The sequence below is a fragment of the Chanos chanos genome, chromosome 4 (assembly GCF_902362185.1).
Source record: "Chanos chanos chromosome 4, fChaCha1.1, whole genome shotgun sequence".
In the NCBI taxonomy this organism is placed as follows: domain Eukaryota; kingdom Metazoa; phylum Chordata; class Actinopteri; order Gonorynchiformes; family Chanidae; genus Chanos; species Chanos chanos.
The window spans coordinates 17,735,125-17,757,006 of NC_044498.1; the positions used below are offsets into that span (position 1 = coordinate 17,735,125).

At 37.7% G+C, this 21,882-nt stretch overlaps 1 protein-coding gene across 1 annotated transcript in view; it reads left to right on the top strand.

Moving 5' to 3' along the window:
• Positions 1-935: 935 nt before the first annotated feature.
• LOC115810006 (MAM domain-containing glycosylphosphatidylinositol anchor protein 2) overlaps positions 936-21,882 on the top strand; it is a 97,584-nt gene continuing 76,637 nt past the window's right edge. Inside the window, 5 exon segments of the mRNA XM_030771901.1 lie at positions 936-951; positions 1,502-1,541; positions 7,791-7,810; positions 8,168-8,307; positions 20,488-20,662. Of these exon segments, the coding sequence (XP_030627761.1) occupies positions 936-951; positions 1,502-1,541; positions 7,791-7,810; positions 8,168-8,307; positions 20,488-20,662 (391 nt within the window).

The window sequence follows — 21,882 nt, forward strand, 5'->3', positions numbered from 1 at the left end:
GTAAACATTTCCCAAAGAAATCTTTCATTCATTGGAAGCAGTCAGTGCAGTTGTAAAATGTCATTGTGCAATATGCCTTAATAATCAACCTTTTTTTTTTTTTTTTTTTTTTACCAGTTGTTTCCCTAAAGAACATTTAGTATGACATTTATTATGAGTTCTGTTTGTTAGAAATTTAGTTTGTCAAGAATAATTTCAGTGTCATTTTCAAGTGGAATTTTTGAGGCTGACTTACATGCAAATATAACTTGATTTTTGTATTGACTTGTATTGAAATTTTTAAAAAAGTTTTTTCCCCAGCCACCTCTAAAATAAGTAATTATTCATAAATAAACTATAAATTAGAGTACATTCATACATGCACATATGCATCTTTTTGTGAATGAATGCATGTGTGTTTCTTAAAGTCTTATGACTATGTGTGTGTGTGTGTGTGTTTACAAGCTTAGAAAGAGTACAAAGTATTTAGCCTTAACCATATACATTCCTTCCACTGTACATATTTTGGCTTGCAATGACTTATTCTGGTTTCACATAATTATTTGCATATTTCTGTTATACATGGAGTTGTCCTCGATCTTTATTTGTTAGTGCTTTTCCAGTGGCTTTGTGTACTTAAATGTTGAGTGTGAGTGGACACTTAAAAAGGTGTCATCTAATAGCACACTGCAACATTGTGTTATCACATTCTCTGGATTAAAAGGAACTTTTATAGATTATAATTAATTCAATTAATCTGTCTGTTAATTTTAATGAGACAATAGAGATGATTTGTTGTTGCATTTTTTTTCTGTTGAAATTCTCTCCAGGAAGGTAAACACAATCATTTGAATAATTAGGTAAAATCACAAAGCACAACAGGATGTGAGAAGACATCCTTAATTGGCAGGGTTTGAGTAGACTGTGGCAGGCGGTGAAAAAGCTCCTGTTTGGAAATGGAAGGTCTCCTCTGTGCATTACTGCACTGTGTTCACAGGCGCACGTGCATACACACAGACTCAGACACACACACCCACACACACACACGCACACTATTAAAGATTTAGGGTCTGAACCATTAATCTGTACCTTTCCTAGGGAGTAGTAATGAAGAGCCCTGGGCTTTTGGCATGGATTAAAGCCTTAGTGGCTGGTGTGAGGGTTATGGAGAGCTTAGTGTAAGCCTGCCAGTGGGCACCCTTAGCTATCCTCCTGCTCCACAGCCACAGATAGGCTGATTACTCAACATCTACAGTGTGCCAGTCAGCCATCAGAGAAACACTTGGCACAGCGCAGAACATCCAACTCTCAGAGGGCAAACCAACAGTCTGTTCCCAGTCTTAATACAGGTCTTGGCGCACTCTTCAGCCGATGGTCTGAGAATTATCGCTGAGGTTTGGCCAGTAGGGAGCTTTATCCCCTCCACAGATGTCTGGTTAATGTTATTTAAGGAAACAAAAACATCAGGTCAGTGCCGCCGGTGAACCTTCAGAAACCAACCTTGGAGCATGGGCAGAGTCAGCCAGACTTGGCATTCTCTTTTTATAGCATATTATGGGTGTGTGCTTGGATGCATGTGCATGTGTTTTCTGCCCGAATTCTTGTTTTAAGACTTCTGGATATGCATCCTGTAAGAAGTGATTGACTATCAAATTACAGTGTCTGCTTATCTAAAGTCATTGTTTTCACTAAACATACATGCATTTAGTGCAGTTGGCTGCTCCTCTGAAACAGCAATAGTAAAGAGCCTAGAACATTTTTACCCAAATATATACGTGCAGAGTTAACAATATTCAGTGCAAGCCATGTTCATTTGGCCATTGAAATCACTGATTCGCAAGATCTTGTTTTGTTAGAAAATGACTGTTCAGTCTAGCTTGGATTCCCTCCAATCAAACAGAAACTGTATGGTAAATGAGGCACACCAGTGTGTGAGGCTTGTACCAGTGTGTGAGTTTGAGATCGCTGGTTTAGTCGGGTTATGAACTGAAATGTGGAGATGCAACTCAAGCAGCCTTTGTCTAAGAGACTAGTGAAGTTGTCCCCATGGCAACTATTTACCATGTTAGGGCAATGAGGCCTGGGGCTCATTGGCCCAGACTGGCATTATGACGCGAGGCGGGGGGAGAGAAGTGTAAAATGGATGAAGGAATCAGTCACTGTGTCTGTCTGCTGGTCCACTGATTATCACTCCAGATTCAGAGCACTCTGTTCATCTCCAGAGGGCTTACACAGCCATGTTCTTTACCACCTGATTTGACTCATCGGCTGGCCCCCTTCCATCAGTGTTGGGTGTTGTGATCTGAATTATGTTCGTGGTTAGCCAATAAGCAGAATACAAACAGTGTAATGCTAGCATGAGCAGCCCTGTGCTTATTACACTTGATCTAAGTCATAATTCAAATCTCATGGTTTAGGACTCACTTAGGGTTTTCGCTTTTTCCTTACAATGACAGGTCCATCACTGATATGGATTGATGGCAGCTTATCTTGGTCACTTGCTTACAGATGTAGGAATCTGAGATTAGTTACTAAGAGCAGAATCACTGCCTGTGTCTCACTAGATCCCTTAAGTCTACACTATTGACGTGCATTTTGGTAACTAGGGGCACTTGGATTATGACATTTGTATCTGATTTAGTAATCACAGACTACTCAGTCAGGCATTTACACAAAGGCAGTACACAAAGCCGCTAAATATACTTTGTACTCTGGTGTCAGCTGATTTTGTTCCACACATCAGTTACATACAGTGAAACTGAGACAGAAATCCAACCCATTTGTTAATGCAATTTTCAGATCGCATAACAACAAAATGACAACCTTCATATAAATGAACACAAAATCAGTGATCATCTGAATGCACATCAACAGCAGAGCAGCAATAACATTGTGATATATTTACATGCACACAATCTCAGGGTCAGATCTGCATATGAGCAGCTTGTGAGAAATTATTAAATTAAGCAAATTCAGTTGAGAGTGGAGATATCAGTCTGAATAGTGTGAGTATGAATGACAGTGTGTGCATGCTAACCTAAATGATGCTTTCAGGTTTGAGTTAATATGCACAGTGCTGACACTCCTTCTGTAGACAGTCTCTGCTTAATATTGAATGTAAATGCAAATGAGCATGTGTGATGTCTGTTGGCTGTCATTTTTGCAAAGGTAAAATGTGAGTGTGTGTGGGTGTGTGTGTGGGTGTGTGTGTGTGCTAAATTTAGCAGCCCGTGCTGCCTTGCCCAGTTGAGAACAGCAATGGTTTTGTTACTGAATGAATATATGGATAAATAATCAGCTAGCTACAACCTGAAGTGCTAATGAGTGAATTGAGGCGAGAGCCCAGTGTGGCAAATATCAAGCATCAATTAGACTCTCCATGACATGAAAGGCAAACAGCACCTCTTTGCTCTAATGACTTTTTTGCACTTAAAAGGAAGAGGGTTCATTCTGTGGGCGTCTGGATGGTCTAGGTGTTTTTTGTTGTTGTTGTTGTTGGGGTTTTTTTTCAGCAGAGGGTGTTCATTGCTCTGTGAAAAGTATCAAAATTCATCCAAAAACAAATACATATTAAGCTGCTGACATGAGACTACATGTGAATGCATCTTTAATCAGTGAGAACTCCAGGATGGTGAGGTATTTGTGACTGCATAAGTATATTGGGTGATGTGAAAACAGACAAGTTCAGCTCTCTTGCCCCATGCTTAAAACACCAGTAGATACCCTTCAATACCTTCATATCTGTATTGTCTTGTGTCCATATGGCAGTTGTGCTAGCTCAAAACTGATTGTATGAATCTCCCAGATTGTCTGGTTTTGACATTCCAATATGAACTCAAACAGTTTGACTTATACACACACACACACACACACACACACACACACACACATATATATCGACGCTCCAATATATCTGAAGCCAGTCATTCTTTTTTCCACTTCATTTTCAAGAAGCATAGTGTTGTAAAACAATACAGTCAGCTTCTCAAGGAGGGTGCTGTCCACCTGATCCCAGTTGCGAAATCCATTTGTGATATATAGATGTCAAATTTGGGTGGGCAAGGTTCCATTTAGCTCAGTTTAGTTTGACATGTAATCCTGTCTTTGCTTTGAATTGTGTAGCAGTTGTGTTTTAAGGATGTTGTGGTCTCTGGTGAATACAACAGTCTGTTTGTGTACAAAAAGGAAAAACATTGGTTAAATGTAAACAAATGTTAACAATGGAGTATAAATTCTATTTACACTGTGTTATTTAGCTAGCATTAGCACCTTATTCAAGTTTTTATTTCATAATAGTTTTTTCATTTTCACATGTACCAAGTTCCATAAATGAAAGACAAAAGGAAAGTACATAATGTGTACTTGCAGTTCAGACTAATATAAAGCACGGGTTTATCAGTGCTTGCAAATGGCTACCACTGTTCCTGAATAACAGTTTTACACGATAGTTATGACAATCATTTAGCTATCGAAGCTGCCTGCATGGATGTTCCCCATCTGGAAACAGCTCAGCTGCATTTAGATAAGAACAGTAAGGCTAGATTTCAAACCTAGACTGATGCTGAGCTGTTCTGAAATTGGATTTTTTTTTTTTTTTGAAACCAAGTTTATTGACAGTTAAATTCCTCAAGTAATCTGGATCAATTCCTAGCTAAACTGCTTTTTACTTTTCTAGGATACACAGTACTGGCCTGACGCATAAAAAAAGTGTGTTTTTTGTTTAGCCTGTGAACATAGTTGTTTTTGTTTAAGTTATAATCTTAACTTCCCGTTTCTAAACACTGTGTTGTTTTTTTTAAAAAAAAGAGGGCACACTAGCCAGAAAAAAAGCAACTAAATGCTGTACATTTTTTAATGCATTTTTTTTTCTGGGACTGAATTTTGAAGACTCACAAGTGGGAGGCAGATTTGAGTAACTGTTTGAGAAGCATGAGTGGAAGGAGGAGACATAGGAGGATATGTGTTTCAGCACAGCCGAGTCAGTGGGTCAGTCAGTCAAAAGGGTGTCTTAAAACCAGCACAAAAAACATGACAACAGCAGGGTTTGCACAGCAAATTTGGCCTGCATAAACTGAAAATGAGAAATTGTCTGTTTTATTGGGGGGAAAAAATTCCAGTTTTGAATAATGAGAGGACAAGTGTTTTTATGTTTCCTTACAGATTTTCATGTCTGTCTTCTCGTTCTCTAAATATACAGAGTCAGTAGAACACATCTTTTATCACACACACCACACAATTTTCATGGGCTCCATAGGCTCGATTCTGGCCCCATTCCAGAGTGCAGTTCCACCACCTGTACCAGTCAGAGTATTGTCTGCCTATGCTAACATCTCAGCAGTTTGGGGCTCTGAACAAGCCCATTTGGTGAAAAGATCATTGAAAAAAGATAGTGAAAAAGGTGATTTAAAAATGATAATATTTGATGGGAAACCTTACAATTTAAAATACTGCAAAACAATGGCAAAAATTTTTTTAAAAAAAATCAAGAAATGTCCACACAAAACACCAAATACATCTGCAAACAAAAAGACATTAAATAAGAGGGACTACAAAAAATGCCAATTAAAATTAGGGAGACTCACAAAGTAAATAAAAGACTTCAGAATGGAATTTGAAGCTATTCAGACAGAAACAAAGTGAGTCATAAACCAAACCATGCCTCAAATAGCAGAACTATGGCAAGAGCTGAAGAAAACCTATGTATGAACAGATAGAGGGTACAGATACATACTGAGCTAACAAATGATCCCAACATAAAATGTCAAACACTTCATGAAGAAAGTAAATGAGATGGAAGGCAATATGGATTATTTTGAAAATGAATAAGTGGCAAAAACAACTATTTCAGGCGAATACAAATGCAATGACATGCTCCAGTTCTTCATAATTTTTTTTTTTGTTTTTTACAAAAGTACCAGAGAGGTTTTTAAAATTTTTCATAAGCATCACATTTTTGGTAAAAACATTGGGAGTAGACATAGAGTAAGGCCAATCCTTGTTACTTTTCTCAACAGCAATACAGCATGAAAGATAAGCCATGAGGCCAAATACAGAGATCAGTATAAACCACTTCAGGAGAAAAACATGCTGGGGCAATGATCCTTACATATCTGAAGTCAGTATTATTCTAGAGGAGACATTTACACAATGTATGGGACTAAAATGAAAGGTGTTCTTATCGCCTAACAGAAACAGTAGATGGACACTTAAACCAATCACTATTTAAAAATGTGCACTTGGAGTATATCCCTCCCTCCCTCCCTCCCTCCCTCCCTGTCAATGTCTCAATGTCTGTCTCAGTTCACATTTAACCAAGTCCAATTTCATCTTGATTGCTAGTGTGAGATAAAGCTGTTTCCACTTTTGCACTGTGTGCCAAGAGAGCAAAGACTTTCCCCATTGCCACTGCTCTGAGTCTTGTCCCTGTGATGCTTAGAGAACAGGAGAGTGACATTATTAGAGCAACACAAAAACCAGAAACTGAAAAAGACAGCTCTCAGACCAAATTAGTGATGGAAATCCATTTCCCAGAATCTGCATGGAAAATGAAAAAAAAAAAAAAAAAAAAAAAAAGCAAGTGTGTGCTTCTCATTTTAGAATATTTTTAGGACATTTTTTCTTCTGGCAGTCATTAAATTTTATCACTGATATCCTCAAAGCTATTCTGTTTTTAAAAGTAAAGTTATTTATCACTGTTTTGCTAATTAGGCTAAATTCCGTAAGATGAACTGTCTACAAAGAATTTTTGGAGAGAAATGTGGCTTCTGCAACTATGGACATAAGCAAACTTACCCTAGTTTTGTTATGGATAAACATACATTTTATGACTGTTAATCACTGATACAGCTCCAGTATCCTCTGACTGCTCTGTCTGAGTCAAGGGACGGATGGTGTATGGCAGAGATGAAGGCTTAGTAGAATAAATTGCATTAGAGCTTGTTTATCTGGAGCCCTGGGGTCTCATTCTAAACCCCTTTGTTTTAAGTGGCAGCCTAGCGTGAAGCTTTACTTCTTCTCTGTGCTTCTAATTAGCTTTGCTCTCATTGGAGTAAACACAGCCTCATCCAAGACCAGACATGTTTCCATATCACCAAAAACCTGTCACCTGGCAACCGGTCACATTGGCCTAATTTCTATAATCAAATCCATCTGAACAGTGGAGAGGTCAGATCAGACTCCGATGAATTAAGATGTTTCTATCAGTTTATGATTTTCATGGCTGCTCTGTTTTTCTTTGTTTAGCAAAGAGAAATGAACACCTTCTACTGGCCAAAGGGGAGGATCTGCTTACCTCTCATTAGTGCTTCACCTAAGGATACTCCTTGAGCTCTGCTCATGTTGCTCTGAGTGCCTCCTGCTTATTTCAGATTCTTCAAGACACACTCTGTACACATTTTATACACACTCTCAGCTCATGACAAACACTGACAACAAACACGCCAAGCTGTTTGACGTACACATCGCTGACATACACTTTTCTGAAACTCACGGTGGTAACACAAACACTCATTCTCTAGAGGTCGAGTATGGCCCTGTGACTTTAAAATGTATGGAAAGCAAAATCTTTGTAAAGTTCTCTCGGTTCCTCTAACTTTGGCATGACAATTTTCTAAACTGTATTCTTGGTAATGGTGGTACTCCAAGTAACACTAGAATCATTCCAAGATATTTTTTGGGAGGTTTTATCAGCAGTGAGTTGCCCTGAAGTTCACAAAGAAGATATTTGACAGTTCAGCTTATTTCTCTGCTCAATTTATATGAGCCTCAATTTTCAAGGACCCTGAAATGGATGAATTATATTTAATTAAAAGACACTGCCAAGGTTGTTTCTGCTCCTCTTAAGTGGGCTAATGTCATTTTCTCTCAGAGGTGTTTAGTTTGAAAGCTGTATGCCCTTCACAGTGTGTAGCAGACCCTCTTTCCTGAGATAATGGCTAGTACCTAACAAAAACACCAACTATATCATTTTATAATAATAATTTTGAAAATGATTACACTGTTTTTAGAAAAAAAAAAATCAACACAAAATTCTGTCTCAGATCATCGTAATCCAGGACGAAGGTTTCTCAAGGAGGATGTTCATGTTTTTTTTGTTTTTTTTGTTTTTTAGCAATGGTGTGGTTGTGTTGGTGTTTTCATGTCCTCCCTCTCTCTCGAGTTTTCTAATTCTCCTGTCCTCTGTCCACAGCTCCCCCTACTGTGCGTATTGTGCACTCAGGTCACGCATGTAATGTGGAGGAGGAGCGATACTCAGAGAGAGTGTATACCATCCGGGAAGGGGAGACTCTTGAGCTCACCTGTCTTGTAACAGGCCACCCACGACCACAGGTAAGGCCTCTCATCACACAAGTATGCAATTAGAACACCTCTAAAGTGGCTACAGACAGTGTACACACCTTCTGTGTGACAGTCATCACTATAGACAGTCATGTATTATTTACATGAAGGGCCTTGTACCAAAACTTTCAAACATGTTCAAAGAAACCTAATGAATGAATATTGTACTCCAGTCCAATCATGAACTCAGAATACCTGTGCACATTCTGGTGTTCCATTTATGGATAATGTAAGAAGTTTGGAATACAAATATGAAACTAGCATCATACACTTTCCTTGATTGCTTGGTTGCAATGATTTTCTGTACATTATTATGGGGCCAAACACATATGCTTTAAGGTGCTTGAACACCTACTTTGTTTTTATTTATTCCTTGTACCTCGTATCTGTCTTCTTTCTCCATAGATTGTAATAGCATTCCATAGAACAGCATGGTTGCTTCTTGTTTATTTTGGCACATAGATAGAGGTGCCCATCCATAGTTAAGCAATTTAGTGCCCGTACACCCACTCCTCTAGAGCCACCTCTTGATCAAAATTCCATATTTAGACACTCATATTTCCTGTCTGTTATGTGCGGACTCATGAAATGTATGGCTTCACATGCAGAACAGCTTGAAAGTTTTGGTTAGCCAACTTGTTGAAAATTTTCAGAAATGTTTAAAAATCCTCCAACAATCATGTTCTCATGAACAAAAATACCAAAGTGCATCAACATGAATAAAAAGAATGACAACAACAACAATACTACTATTGCTACAGCTACTACTACTAATAATAATAATTTATAGCATGATTTTTACAAAAAGACACACTATTCCTTAACACTTTCTCTGAAAATAAAATACAAACGGAAATATATCACAGCATTACAGATAACATGGGGGAAAGGCAAAGGAATAAACAATGGGAGAAAAGAAGGCAAGAAAGAAAATGAGAGCAGTGATGAGGAGGGTTTGAAGCAGAGTGGAGAGTGTCAGGGGTTAATGGAAATGATAGGGGATTAACTGTAATGCCAGGGTAAAAAGGTAGACTTTCAGAAGTGAGGTGAGGATAGACAGTAATTTGATTTCTATTCAGATGGAGGGAGTAAACTCCAGGGCCTGAGAAACCGGGTGAGTTGGTAGGGTGAGTTTAAGACCATTGCTTATAGATGGATCAGAGAAGGATGTGGCGCTGGCTTAAAGCTCAGTATTGCCCATATTTCAGTGGATGTCCAGATTTGGACATGATTTGTCCAAAGGAATGAGGAATAAGGGGTCTGAAGATTTGCGAGACCCTACTATGTTACAGTAACAGACATGGAGGTGATGTTCTTTGGGTTTGTGAGACAGGATCTGTGATGCCCTCAGCAACAGTCTGCTGTTATGTGGAGATCATTCAAAACAACAAGGGCAGTTTCTCTATGGTGGTGGTGGCAAAATCCAGACTGGAGAGATTCAGGCATGGGAGAATATCCTAGTAAAGCTGGGATCCAGGGCAGTGAACGGAATGTTATGTATGGAGTGGCAGTTTCTCAAACTGGAGACATTCAAAGCAGGTTTCTTTAGAACTGGAAAGACAACAGCAGTTTTGTAGTCAGAGGTGACAAGGCTGTGTGAGAGTGACACAATGAAAATGAGGAAAGGACAGGTGGTGAGAGGTTATCAACAGACAGTGATGTATTGATCTTAATGATTTTTTCTTGGAAAAAAGAGGAGCAAGTTAGAGAAATCAGAGGAACTGATTCAGATTCATAAAAATTCTAACTAAAATGGATTTTTTTTGTTTGTTTGTTTTGTTTTAATAACCACCATTCATCAACCAAACTATCTCCTTGTGGCTCCTATCGCTGAAACCTGCAGTATGTTATTTTGTGCAGATGGTCCCACATTCAGACCACTATCTCTTACACTCTCTTACTGTTAAAGCAGCTCTGATTGCCTGTTTAGTGGTATTAGGTGACTGTTTTATAGCTGTCACAGTGAGTTAGTAGAATCACACAAATCTAGTGATTCTTAGCTGGAGGGCACATTTTGATGTAGCCAAGCACTCACACTCGCCTTATCCAGCTAATGCAGGGCTTGGTGATACGCAGACTGTCTTAATCTAGTGAGTTATTGGAGGGAAGTGCGGTAGTGGCAGTTAGGAGCTTTGACAGTGTGACAATGAATAAACTCTCTGCGCTGTAAAATGCACCTGCAAATTCATAATTAACGCTAGTGAAGCTAATGACTGTACAGAAAAAAGAGTGATGACACCTGCCAAATAAAGGCCATATGAAGGGGTATTGTGAATGTAGGAGGAGCTGCATTTCCTGTGGAGTAGCATTAGAGCCCAGGGAGGAACAGTCTGAACAGTTGCACTGGAAGTTAGAAGGGAAGGGGGGGCAAAACAGTGAAATTATTTCAAATTAGGAAACTGAACATTTACAGAAAAGAAAACAAAGAACAAAAGACATAAAACTGAGTATAAGAGGCTCAAAACAAGCTAGAGAAATCATCCATAACCTTTGACCAAGCACATTAGAATGCACTGCTGTTGTATTGGGGATGACTTCGGGCTGGTGCAAAGATTCTTAATTTGATGGCATTTTATTGTAAGGTCTCACAAAAAATTGTCACGCTGGCGGTGTGGTGCAGGACCCAAGTGCAAAGACACGATGATGTGGGTGAAAAAACGGAAGACTTTACTTAAAACGAAGATCAAAATACAGGTGTAAACTAATAACAAAAGCCATTAACAAAAAGGTGCAGCATGACAGTGTGCACTAAAACACAAACAACGATAGACAAAAGACAAGTGAAACACAAGGGCTTAAATACAGAGGGAAACTAAACAGGGCAAAACAGGATTGGTTCAAATTAACAAGGTTAATAATTAGACAAACAGGTACAGGTGAGGGGCGGAGACAGACAGAGAACAGGAGCACAAAGACATGTCAAACCAAAAGTCCAAAATGGCGGTGCAGGTTGTGACAAAAATAGAATAATCGTTTGAAAAAGATCTTAGTTTTGTCATTGATATGGAGCAACAGGCTCTTTTCTAGTCATGCATAGAACATCTTAAAACAGAGTCCAAAAAAATCCCAAACCCTCTTGACCTCTATCTGAAATCAGACTGAATTAAATATTTATTTGTGAAAGGAGAAAAGCTGGTTTAACCAGACTAAGCGTTTTTTGTTTGTTTGTTTGTTTGTTTTCTTTTTCTTTTTTTTTCTTTTTTTTTTGCATGGAGCTGTCCGTATTTGCTCGATTGGACAAATTAAATGAGATGTGCTGGTGTCTTGGGGATTGACTCTGCCCATTTACCCTAATTAATATTTAATTTCCCCTTTGATCAATATACAGCCCATTAATTTGTACACTCCTGCTCAGGTTGGCCATGCATAATAGGTATTGATTCTTATATTTCCATTGAAAAGGTGAGGCCATTTGAATTAGTGAGAAATTCCGCCACACAATTTATCTCCAGAACACCACAGGGGGAAGGTTCTTTGCCTGTCTCCTCTCTAATTAAAATGTAAAAAAAAAAAAAAAAAAAAATTGAGAAGAGAGGAGATCAAAGTTCCTACATCTCTCTTGGATCAGAATAAGCATCTCCTTTGAATTGTAATGATTAAGATATCCACTTAGATCTTATGACAAAGATGGTTTTGGAATGACACAACGGACCAAGGCGCCATGTTCAAGACCACAGGAGGTTCACAGGAAATGATGTCAGAGTTAAGATTTGACTGAGGTGTTAGGACTAATTAGTGCCTGTAGTCACTAGGATGTCAACAAACATTTACAAAAACCTGTTCGCTTCACTTTGTTTGAATCATCTAGACATTCTCTTTTCTTCTGTTTTCTGTTTCTTCTGTCTCAGAAGAAACTGAAAACCTAGAATTCTGGTGCACACCCCCACACCCCTCCAAATAAGGCATGCATATTAGATCAGTGGATGGTTGTTACTTGGCTTGTTAAAGATTAAATGCTGGCCTGCTGACATTTATGAAGAATTTATTCTATTCTAATTGTAAAATCTTTGTCACCTAAGTAGGCCACCAAATATTAACATTAGCTGTGTTGTGCCTCTGTGTTCTCTGCTCTCTTCGTGTGACCTCTCTAGAGAACTATGTGCTGAAAACAGAGTGTTCTGGCTGAGCTAGCATCACTTGAACACAAGGCAGAGAAGCAATTTATGCCCTAACTGAGGTTTCAGCAGCATTTAATTGTGGCAAATTCATGACTTTCAGTGATTGCACACCTTAAATTACACTGGGTCTCCTGCAGATGCCAGCCTCAGATGGATTCACTGGATCTCATCCAATCAGACAATAGATTATTCACAGTGGGCTTTCTCATGAGATGGGCAAAAGCAGGAGAAAAAATGGAACAAATAAAGCATTAAATAAATAATACGAAGATAATAATAAAGATAGGTGAGTGTTTTCTCCCCTTTTTTCAGTTGTTTACTACACTTTTCTCCCTCTTTGTCCCTTTTACATGAGCATATTTTCTGCAATCCACCAGTACTGTTTTGTACTATTATGGGATGTTTCTGATTGTGCAAGATGAAGTTTGTCTCTGGTGATGAATGTAGTATGAACTGAGGGTGTTGATTAAAAGCTTTGTTGTTGCCTGTCTCATTTTCTGACCTCTGCTCTTCTGAGGATTAGGTGCCAAATGTTTCTGTGTCAGTTTAGCCTAAGTCTCCCTGAAATTGGCTGCGTGTAGTGCTTGATTGGGAAAATAATCCATTGTTGTTTGCTTAATCCATGTTGTTTGAAAAGTTGTTTCTGCATTTTTTAAGTTGAATGCATCAGTCTTTATTAAGCGCACAGAGAATACATACATTACACAGTATTTGACAAATAATAGTGTTGTGATAATTTAATGATAAAAAATTTATTGTCAGTTATTAGGAACAATTTGGTTTAACTTTATTTAATAATCAAACCCTATATATATACTGCCATAATTCTGAGCTGTATGTAATATACACACACACACACACATATATATATATATATATATATATATATATATATGTGTGTGTGTGTGTATATGTATATGTATATTACATACAGCTCAGAATTATGGCAGTTTACTACATGCTTATTATTGATGCTTCATAAAGAGACAGAATAGGATTTCCATGAGACTAGTGTACAGCCTGTAATTGACTTTATCCCTGCTGTAGGCACTGTCTCTGTGGACCTCTTGCTTAAGTTCCACTGTTTGAGGACATAATGTACTGACACTGGACCACACTGGGTAAACTCCCTCTATCTCTTTGTTTTGGTAGTTTGACAGGGTCAAGTTTAAACCACTGAGCTCTGGCGGTCAGTGGACAGAAATTAGGGGACACTGAAGAGAGAGTTTGCATGGCAGCAATAAGCCAGAGAGCAAACAGGGATACAGAGATGTTGACTCAGAGTATGCAGTTTACCCTGGAGTGGAGCTGTCTCTTTTCCCCTCTGATCTTCAGTACTGCCTTCCTCAAATGCCTGAGTTAGTGTCATTTTCTGAATGTGTTTTATCAACTGAGGGGAAAGCTTGGGCTACAGTTAGATTCCCAATAATGACATAAAACAGAATGACAGAATAACTGTTACTTTTTTTTCGCATTGCTCACAATGTTGTAGGAATTAGTGTTCTTATTTGTTACTGAAAAAATGCTCTTATGGAAGGGTGATGCAGATTAATTTTCTTATATGAATCTGCCAGATTTATAGATATGTAGATTTGTTATTGAAGTACCTTCCATCAGTTAATTTGTTGTTAGACAAAGAGCAGTACATCTCAACTAACTATCACGTTATTCTTTGACTGTCATGGCAGTCTGTTTTCTTTATGGTTCATCATCCTTGTTACTCAGAACTTGTAGTTTGTGCGGTCATAATTTGGCAATGGAACCTGTTGGGTCACCCAAACCCTGTTCCTCAGCATTTCGGGACTGAATGATCTGCCAGTGCAGCCTCCATCTGTGTGAGAGATGCAAAATATGAGGGAGCAATTAGAAACCAGTAGATAAAGTTTGGAGAGGGAGAGGGCCCAGGGGCAGAGGGAGTGATTTACTAACTGTTTTGCCTCGGTGTAGTCTGCCAGAATGCCCGCTGCCAAATCCAGCCTAACACTTCGTCAGAGCCCTCTGATTTTGGTCGATAAAAATGCATCACAGACCAAATTTACTTAACGTGTTGACTGCAATGTTAGAATAAGGGGATCTTAGGGGGATCTTTGTCATTGCAGGGATTTGCATTACACTTTTTAACTCGGCCGGCTTACAGTGTTAGGCTATGGCTTTCTGAGCACAAGTTAACATTTGTGAGCAAGTTTTGGTATCACCCATCTGTTTAAACTGTAAAAAGTTGGGTCGAGTTGAACTGCTTTTGTTTGGTTTTTATTTCTGTTCTTTGCTGTAACTTATCAAAACCATACCTGTATGTTGCCATGCAGGCCGTTTCCCAGTTTTAGGAATAGGGCAGAAGTTTTCAAAGGGGTTAGCAATGCTTTTAGTCTCCAAATGGTTTTGAGTGCTTTTTTTTTAGCCACCACTGTCATAATAAATTCAACTGAAGACCAAAGGAAGCAGGGGCATAATAGCCTTAACGAGTGTTTTAATGTTCATCTGCAGCAACTTAAAGTCAAAGTAAAAGTAGTTTTATACGGAAGGGCCTGTAGGCTTAGGCGATGAAAGGAGGCTGTTAAGGTGGTCTGTTGCTATGAGAAACACAACAGTAGCACTTTTGTCTGTAAAATCACAGGGTGTTTTGGATACCACCTGCTTAGAGTTTTTCGCAATTGCTTGAACGCATTTCCCACAACAAAACTGACATTTTAAAAAATCCTTCTCCCCCTCAACAGACTAATACTTAAAACATAATTTTTCTTGGTTTTCTTATTCAAACAAAACATGTACACGTTTTAAATGAAAATGAAAACTGATGTGTAATAACATGAAAGGAGATTTAACTGTAGTCCACAATACTTAATATACAAATATTTGGCACATGATACAAAGTCAAATAAAGATAGAGGGGGCTTCACGTAGGCTAGAGCTAAGGTTCTTTTTTCTTTCATTTTGAGGGATTAAGAACCGAGGCTTACGTGCATTCGAAGTTCAATTTAACCTGCTTCAGAGCAGGTTTGGTGAGGAGTGTAAATTGCCAAACCATGACACAGTTGAACATAACGTTGGCCCACTAACCTGTGAATCCCCTTCATAATGCAGCCCTAGTCTGAATCTATAAAAACCATATAGGAAGCTGACAATGGCCTTACAAATATGCAAAGTCAGTTCATATGTATGCATCTGGGATTTTGCTTTTTGAAATAAAATGTCGTTAAAATATATGTGTTTTGCTTGACAGGATTTAAACAATTATTATGTAGAGATGTTTATAGTACAGTGAAAACAAATAAACAGGAAACCCCCTAAGAAGTTAGCATTTTGTTGTGATTACTGTGTTCACTGTGTTGTGACAGACACATGTAGCTTAAAAAATACTGTACACTATTTTGAGAGATGTTACTGATCCTTTGGATTTTTACTGAAATAATAAAGACTTTTTGCTGTGGAGAAAAAGTTTTACTATTTTGACAATTTCAGCTTTTATTTTTTACTTTTTTACATACCGAATCCCATTCATTTGGTACATGCGATTGAAAAAATAAAACTGTAATGTCACTCAAGCAATATAGTTTTATTGATACCGTGTCTCCCTCTGTCTCAAAACTCTTCACACAAAGCCTGAAAATATGAATGTTTAAGCTGTGGGAATATTGAATTCTGTCGAGGTTTCCATTAAGCTTTATATATTTGGTTGGAGGCTTTTGTCCGTGTGCAATTTATCCTGATAACTTAAGTTGCACAGTCACTGCAGGAGTCATAGTGTCCTTATGCCCTGAAAGATGGTCTAATACGTTTTCAGCCAAACTTGTACTTGGCTACTTTATTATCTTTTGGAAGGATATTCACATTCTATGTGCTATAAATCCCCTTCAACGGGAGCAAATCCAAAGCGTTTTCTGTGTTTATTCCAAATTCAGTTTTGACAAACATTTATTATGTGAAAAATAACGCCTCCGGTAAGATTGACCAAGGTGAAAAAAACATGCTAAATATATTAAATTTTAGCATACTTAAGTGTATTCAAGTGTGTTAATGATTAATTAACTTGGCGTGCTATTTTGGAACAACTAATTTTGCATGTTTATTTTAGTTGTAATTAAATTGTAGAAAATCACAATTTCAAATGTATTTAGTGTACTTTTATGTGCTAAAGCGGAACAACTTAAAGTATACTTTAAGTATATGGCTATGTATGTACTAAAATAAATGCTTGATTGGTGAAATTAAAGTGTGCCCTGTTTGTGTTATAAGTAAATTAAAATGTATTTTAATTAATTATTAATTAAACAAAAATAATAATTAATAAATGTAATATTTTCAATTAATACATTAAAAATAATAAACTTAGTCAGCAGCCTCACCCACAGAGTAGTTGGGGGATTATGTGCCTTGCTCAGCAGTACTTCACAGCCATGCATGCGTCCTGTTGGTCCAGGGAATCAAGCCGGTAATCTTTCAGTGGCGAATCCGCCTCTCTGACCGTTACGCCACGGGATACCAGTAAGTTGTCTGTCAACTTTCGCAGCTTTAACTTTCACGGATTTGATTATACGCGATCTTTCCATCAACAATTAGGCCTAAATAAGTAAAGAAAACTAAAAAAAAGTAGGACATAAATGCATGAAATATATTTATTATTCTATTTTATCATTTACTGCCATAAATATATACACAAAGTTTTTATAAAAAGTTTTGCAGAAAGTTTCAGTGCGCTAAAGATCTGTGGACTACGCACTCTGTTTGGGGACGCCACGCTCTTTATTTATAAAACATACTGCTGCAGTATACTGTACTGTTTTACTTTTTTGTGTGTGTTAAGTATGGTCAACAGTATTAAGAGTTAAGGTTGGGGAGGCCTAGAGATATTCATGGTTTTTCCATTTTCATGAGGATCCTGCACCCCTAATCCCCGCTAATGTGGTGGGCCAACTGTAAAGTGTTTAGCTTTATGTTTAGCACTCGCATTAGTGTTTTGTTGAACATGGTTTTGTGTGAAAGATGTTTTGTAACATGACACTTTTCTGCCAGTATAAACGTATTAAACACTATTAAACATCAACTTATTAAACATCATCACAACTGCAGGAGTAGCTATTTGTACACTTTATACACCTTATTGAAAAATGCGATAATTGGGCTTTCAGCGCATTATTGCAGTGATATATTTGAACACTCTCCAAAAGAAATGAACAAGTAATATACTGAAACACAAGCATGAATAAGTGCACTTAAAAATTACACTCAATTTTAACTTAAAATATAGTAGAACGTCAGGATACTAAAATGTGTATTTTTAAAGTATGCTTTCAGTGCATTGCCACAATGATAATTTTGAACATACATTTATAAATATACAAAAAATATATTGAAAAACAAAGTTCAAATAAGTACACTTTAGAAATTCCATAGAACTTTCACCTAAAGTATATTTTCATATAATATATTTATAGAAAGTGTACTCTATTACAATTATTTTAAAGTGTGTTAAAAGTTTTATTGTGAAAATTGATAAAAGCATGATGTTAGTAGAATTTTCATATATTTTTAGAGATGGTATGATTCTTTGTTAGTATATTTGCAATGTACTATTGAAAATGTGAATATATTTGAAATGCAACAGAGTATTTTTTTTCACCAGGGGACAGACACAAGGACATTCCATCTTTTCTGTGCCAGAGATTAGATTTTGTGGAAATAGTAAACTCTGAGTTCCCTTGTTCTTTAAGATGACAAAGGAATTCTACAGCTACTTGGTTTTTCACTGAAAAAGGTTTTCCACCCGAGGGATGGAAAATGACGAATAATAAATAGCAGATTGTGAGAATTCTCTGCGCCCTTTCCCTCCCAGGCATTTCTTCGTACTCTGTAGAATCTGAAATTATCAAACAAACTGACATCCTCATGCAGAAACAGCCCAGGGGAGGGACATGCGTGTGTATAGTTCTGCTGATATCAAACATAGTGTTATATCTATCTAATTGGGTGCAAACCCCATCCAATATGAGAGTTCATGACTCACATCCATACAATTCCAGATCTGTTCAGTGTGTTTCTAACCCTACGTTGATGATGCTATCACAAGCTAAATAAAATGAAATGAAAAAGTCCCTCCCCAGTAACTTGAATGAAGAGCACTCATGAACTCATCAGTACAAAATATCCATACACTGTCTACTGTGAGTCCATTCCTGTTAACTTAAACTCTGATAGGTTTGATCCTTAGTGATTCTTATCAAGGCAACAGCTCAGTCATGCTAATGCAGTGTAATTAGCAGATAGCAAATCTATGGCAGCTGTAAAATTGATGCAAGCACTAAGTATTTTTTAATCTGTGTAATGTCTATGAAATCACTGAAATGATGAGCTGTGCCACAATATTGACTCTTTACCATGACTGACACTGCCTAACATGTGAAGCACTACTCATTCAGTTTTCTTCCACACCACCCCATACATTGAAACATGCATTAGAAATAGATTCTCTCTCTCTCTCTCCATCAGAGTGCTCACTGTTTTCTTGTTTTTTGGGGTTTTTTTTACATTTCATCAGTTATTCTCAAAATACTCCCTTCATGGATGTGGTACAACAATTAAATTAATAATTAACTTAATTAAATATTTAACATTTACCAACTGGTTCACAGATCTGCTGCTAAAATCACTTGCTGAAATGAAAATGTTGTTTGGGAAGATTACATGGCTTTTAAAAACAAATTTTGGTATGGCATGTGAAGTCTTCATTTTGACATTCCCTAAAAACCCCACTGTCTTGAATGCACTATAAATCCAAAAACCAGACCCACATAGAACGATGGGACGAAAAAAGCAGCTTGGTAATCTATGGTAATGTATGGTGATATACATTTAAGTGCTCATCTGTTGAATATTTTCAGCTCAGCCATTGTGATTCAATCTAGAGAGTCAATGAAAATAAAAAAATAAGTAAGAATTTCAACAGCTTATCAGAATGATGCCATCTTGTGACAGAGAGGCATGATAGCTGGATGAAATATGTCTTGGACCCTGAAAACAATGTGAAGCAGCAGCCCTATCACCAATATCATCCTTCACAAAGCTCAATAGCATTCATGTTAGCATTTCAGTGAACTCCGTAACAAGTACAGTCCAACTGAAATCTGAAGGACAGATTCCTATGTTACATGTTGGGTATGTTGTAGTGTGAGGTGAAGGTTAATATAATAGTGTTATGTGACGTTTTCAGATGTTCTTTTTATTTCAATACATGTCATTATTGTTAGCCACAAATGTCTAGCAGTACCAGATATCTGCTGGGTACCTCTTCGTGAATTCTTAGTGAACCAAGCTTAACCAAATTTAATAGATTCATGATCTTGAATTCATGATCTTGAAGTTAATTTCATAAATGTATAAATGTTCATAAATGTGAGGGAAAGTTTTCATACAATTATCACATATTTAGAAAAAATCACAAGTTCATTTTATGTGAAAAAAGCTACTAAACCAACTACACTACACTGACTTTACTGGTGTCAACGATTTATATGTTTTTACTGTCATGATTATGACAGCACGTATTGTTGTATGAAGAAGCCATAATGAGCACCAGTGGTGATCGAAACGTTGCAGTATTGTTCCATAATTACTGAAATGTTACCATGACAACAGAACACACAGTGGTCATTCTGCTGCAGAACTTGTTGGTCCCTCAGTTTCTAACATTCTCAGTTTCAATTTCTTAGTCCTTGAAAGAGAGTCTGAGTGTGGTACAGTTTGTTTAACCTCCAAACTACACATTGTAAAGATATTTTTGGAAAATCCTTGAATACACTGACACTTTTATCGCAACAAATTTTGTTCAAATAAATAAAAATTTTCAGCATGTTAACACTGAATGGCCAGTTTTATTAGCTGGTGTGGTTTTGTAGACATGTTTGTATAGAAACCTGTCATGCTCTCCCTTACAATTTAGTCATAGTTTCTCAATATTCAACTGCAACGACCATCTCAGACTCATTTATACCAAGATGTTCCATATCCATATAAAAGCCTATACCTTAGATAACTGCTACCTGCTCTGTTTTCTTCACAGATACGGTGGACCAAGACAGCAGGGAGTGTGTCGGACCGCTTCCAGGACTCCAGTGTGTTTAATGAGACTCTTCACATTGATAAAATCCAGAGACACCAGGGGGGGCGCTATTACTGCAAAGCAGAGAATGGCCTTGGATCACCTGCTATCAAATCCATCAGGGTTGATGTTTACTGTGAGTACCATCGCATTCTCCGGAGCTAGAACAAATGAAGTCTCTCTCTCTCTCTCTCTCTCTCTCTGTCTCTCTCTCTCTCCCCCTCTCAGTGACCCTCATTTATGAAATGAACGTACGACAGAAAACTCAGCATTTATAAATGTGGACGTGAGCAGAGGCTACAATCAAATCTCACGTCAAGTCTCAACTCGTGTATGCAAGTTTTCGAGTCAGTATGGACTTGCACTGCAGCACAGTAAATCTAGCTGAGTCGGAGAATTGTTATTAGACCATATATTCTGACTGGCATCTAAGCATATGCAACCACATATTCATCACTTAAAAATATGGCAAAACTTTCTATTTTTTAAAGGCCTCCATCGACTGTGTGTCATATATCCCTAACATAAATAGATATTTTCAAATTATTTGCAATTAACGGGGTTAACAGTTTTTTGGTATAAGATTAATTTCTCCTTCATTTTGAGATAGCATACTTGTTAGGCTAGGCTACTGGTGACATAATTATAAGCAATTAAAATTAAGCGATTAAAAGCAATGGGTAGGCTAACCGATTTGCAATGTGATAGGTTAGATGCTTATTCAGTGACCTATTTACACATTACGTATTACCATATTACGCATTTCCATGTCACAAACTCCAAGGGCGAGGCCTCTAAACTGAGCGTATGTAGGAGCGTGATATTTAAATGACGATTGTTTTCAGCCGCCACATGTATCAATGCCCGATCATTCTTATGCTGTGATTGGCGAGATATGAACATTTCATGAATCACACATGAACCCTGTCGTAAGATGATTTCTGAGCTTGGATCTGCGCTGGTTTCTATGTTAGACTGATAAATGAGGGCCTCTGTCTTTCTTTGTCGAATGTATAACAACCAATTCAGTTATTATACCCATCAATGATTACGTGAGGTTACACTGCACTTCATTATTGAGGTTGTGAGCTTGATCATTACCGTCAGCTTGTACCATAGTTGACTGTATTCAGGGAGGCAGCTCACCAGGGTAGTTTCCCCATCATCGCACTGCAGAGGCTCTTAGTGTTAATGGAGTGCCTGCACAGTTGCACATGAATCTATTGAAACAGCATGAACCTCCACATGTGCTACGTTCCACTACTGGTAGGCGAGAAGAAGCAGTAGCGTATGTATCAAAAGACATATGCGGCAGTCATCATGCCTCTGGATTTCTGTGATGGGGACTTTAAATGG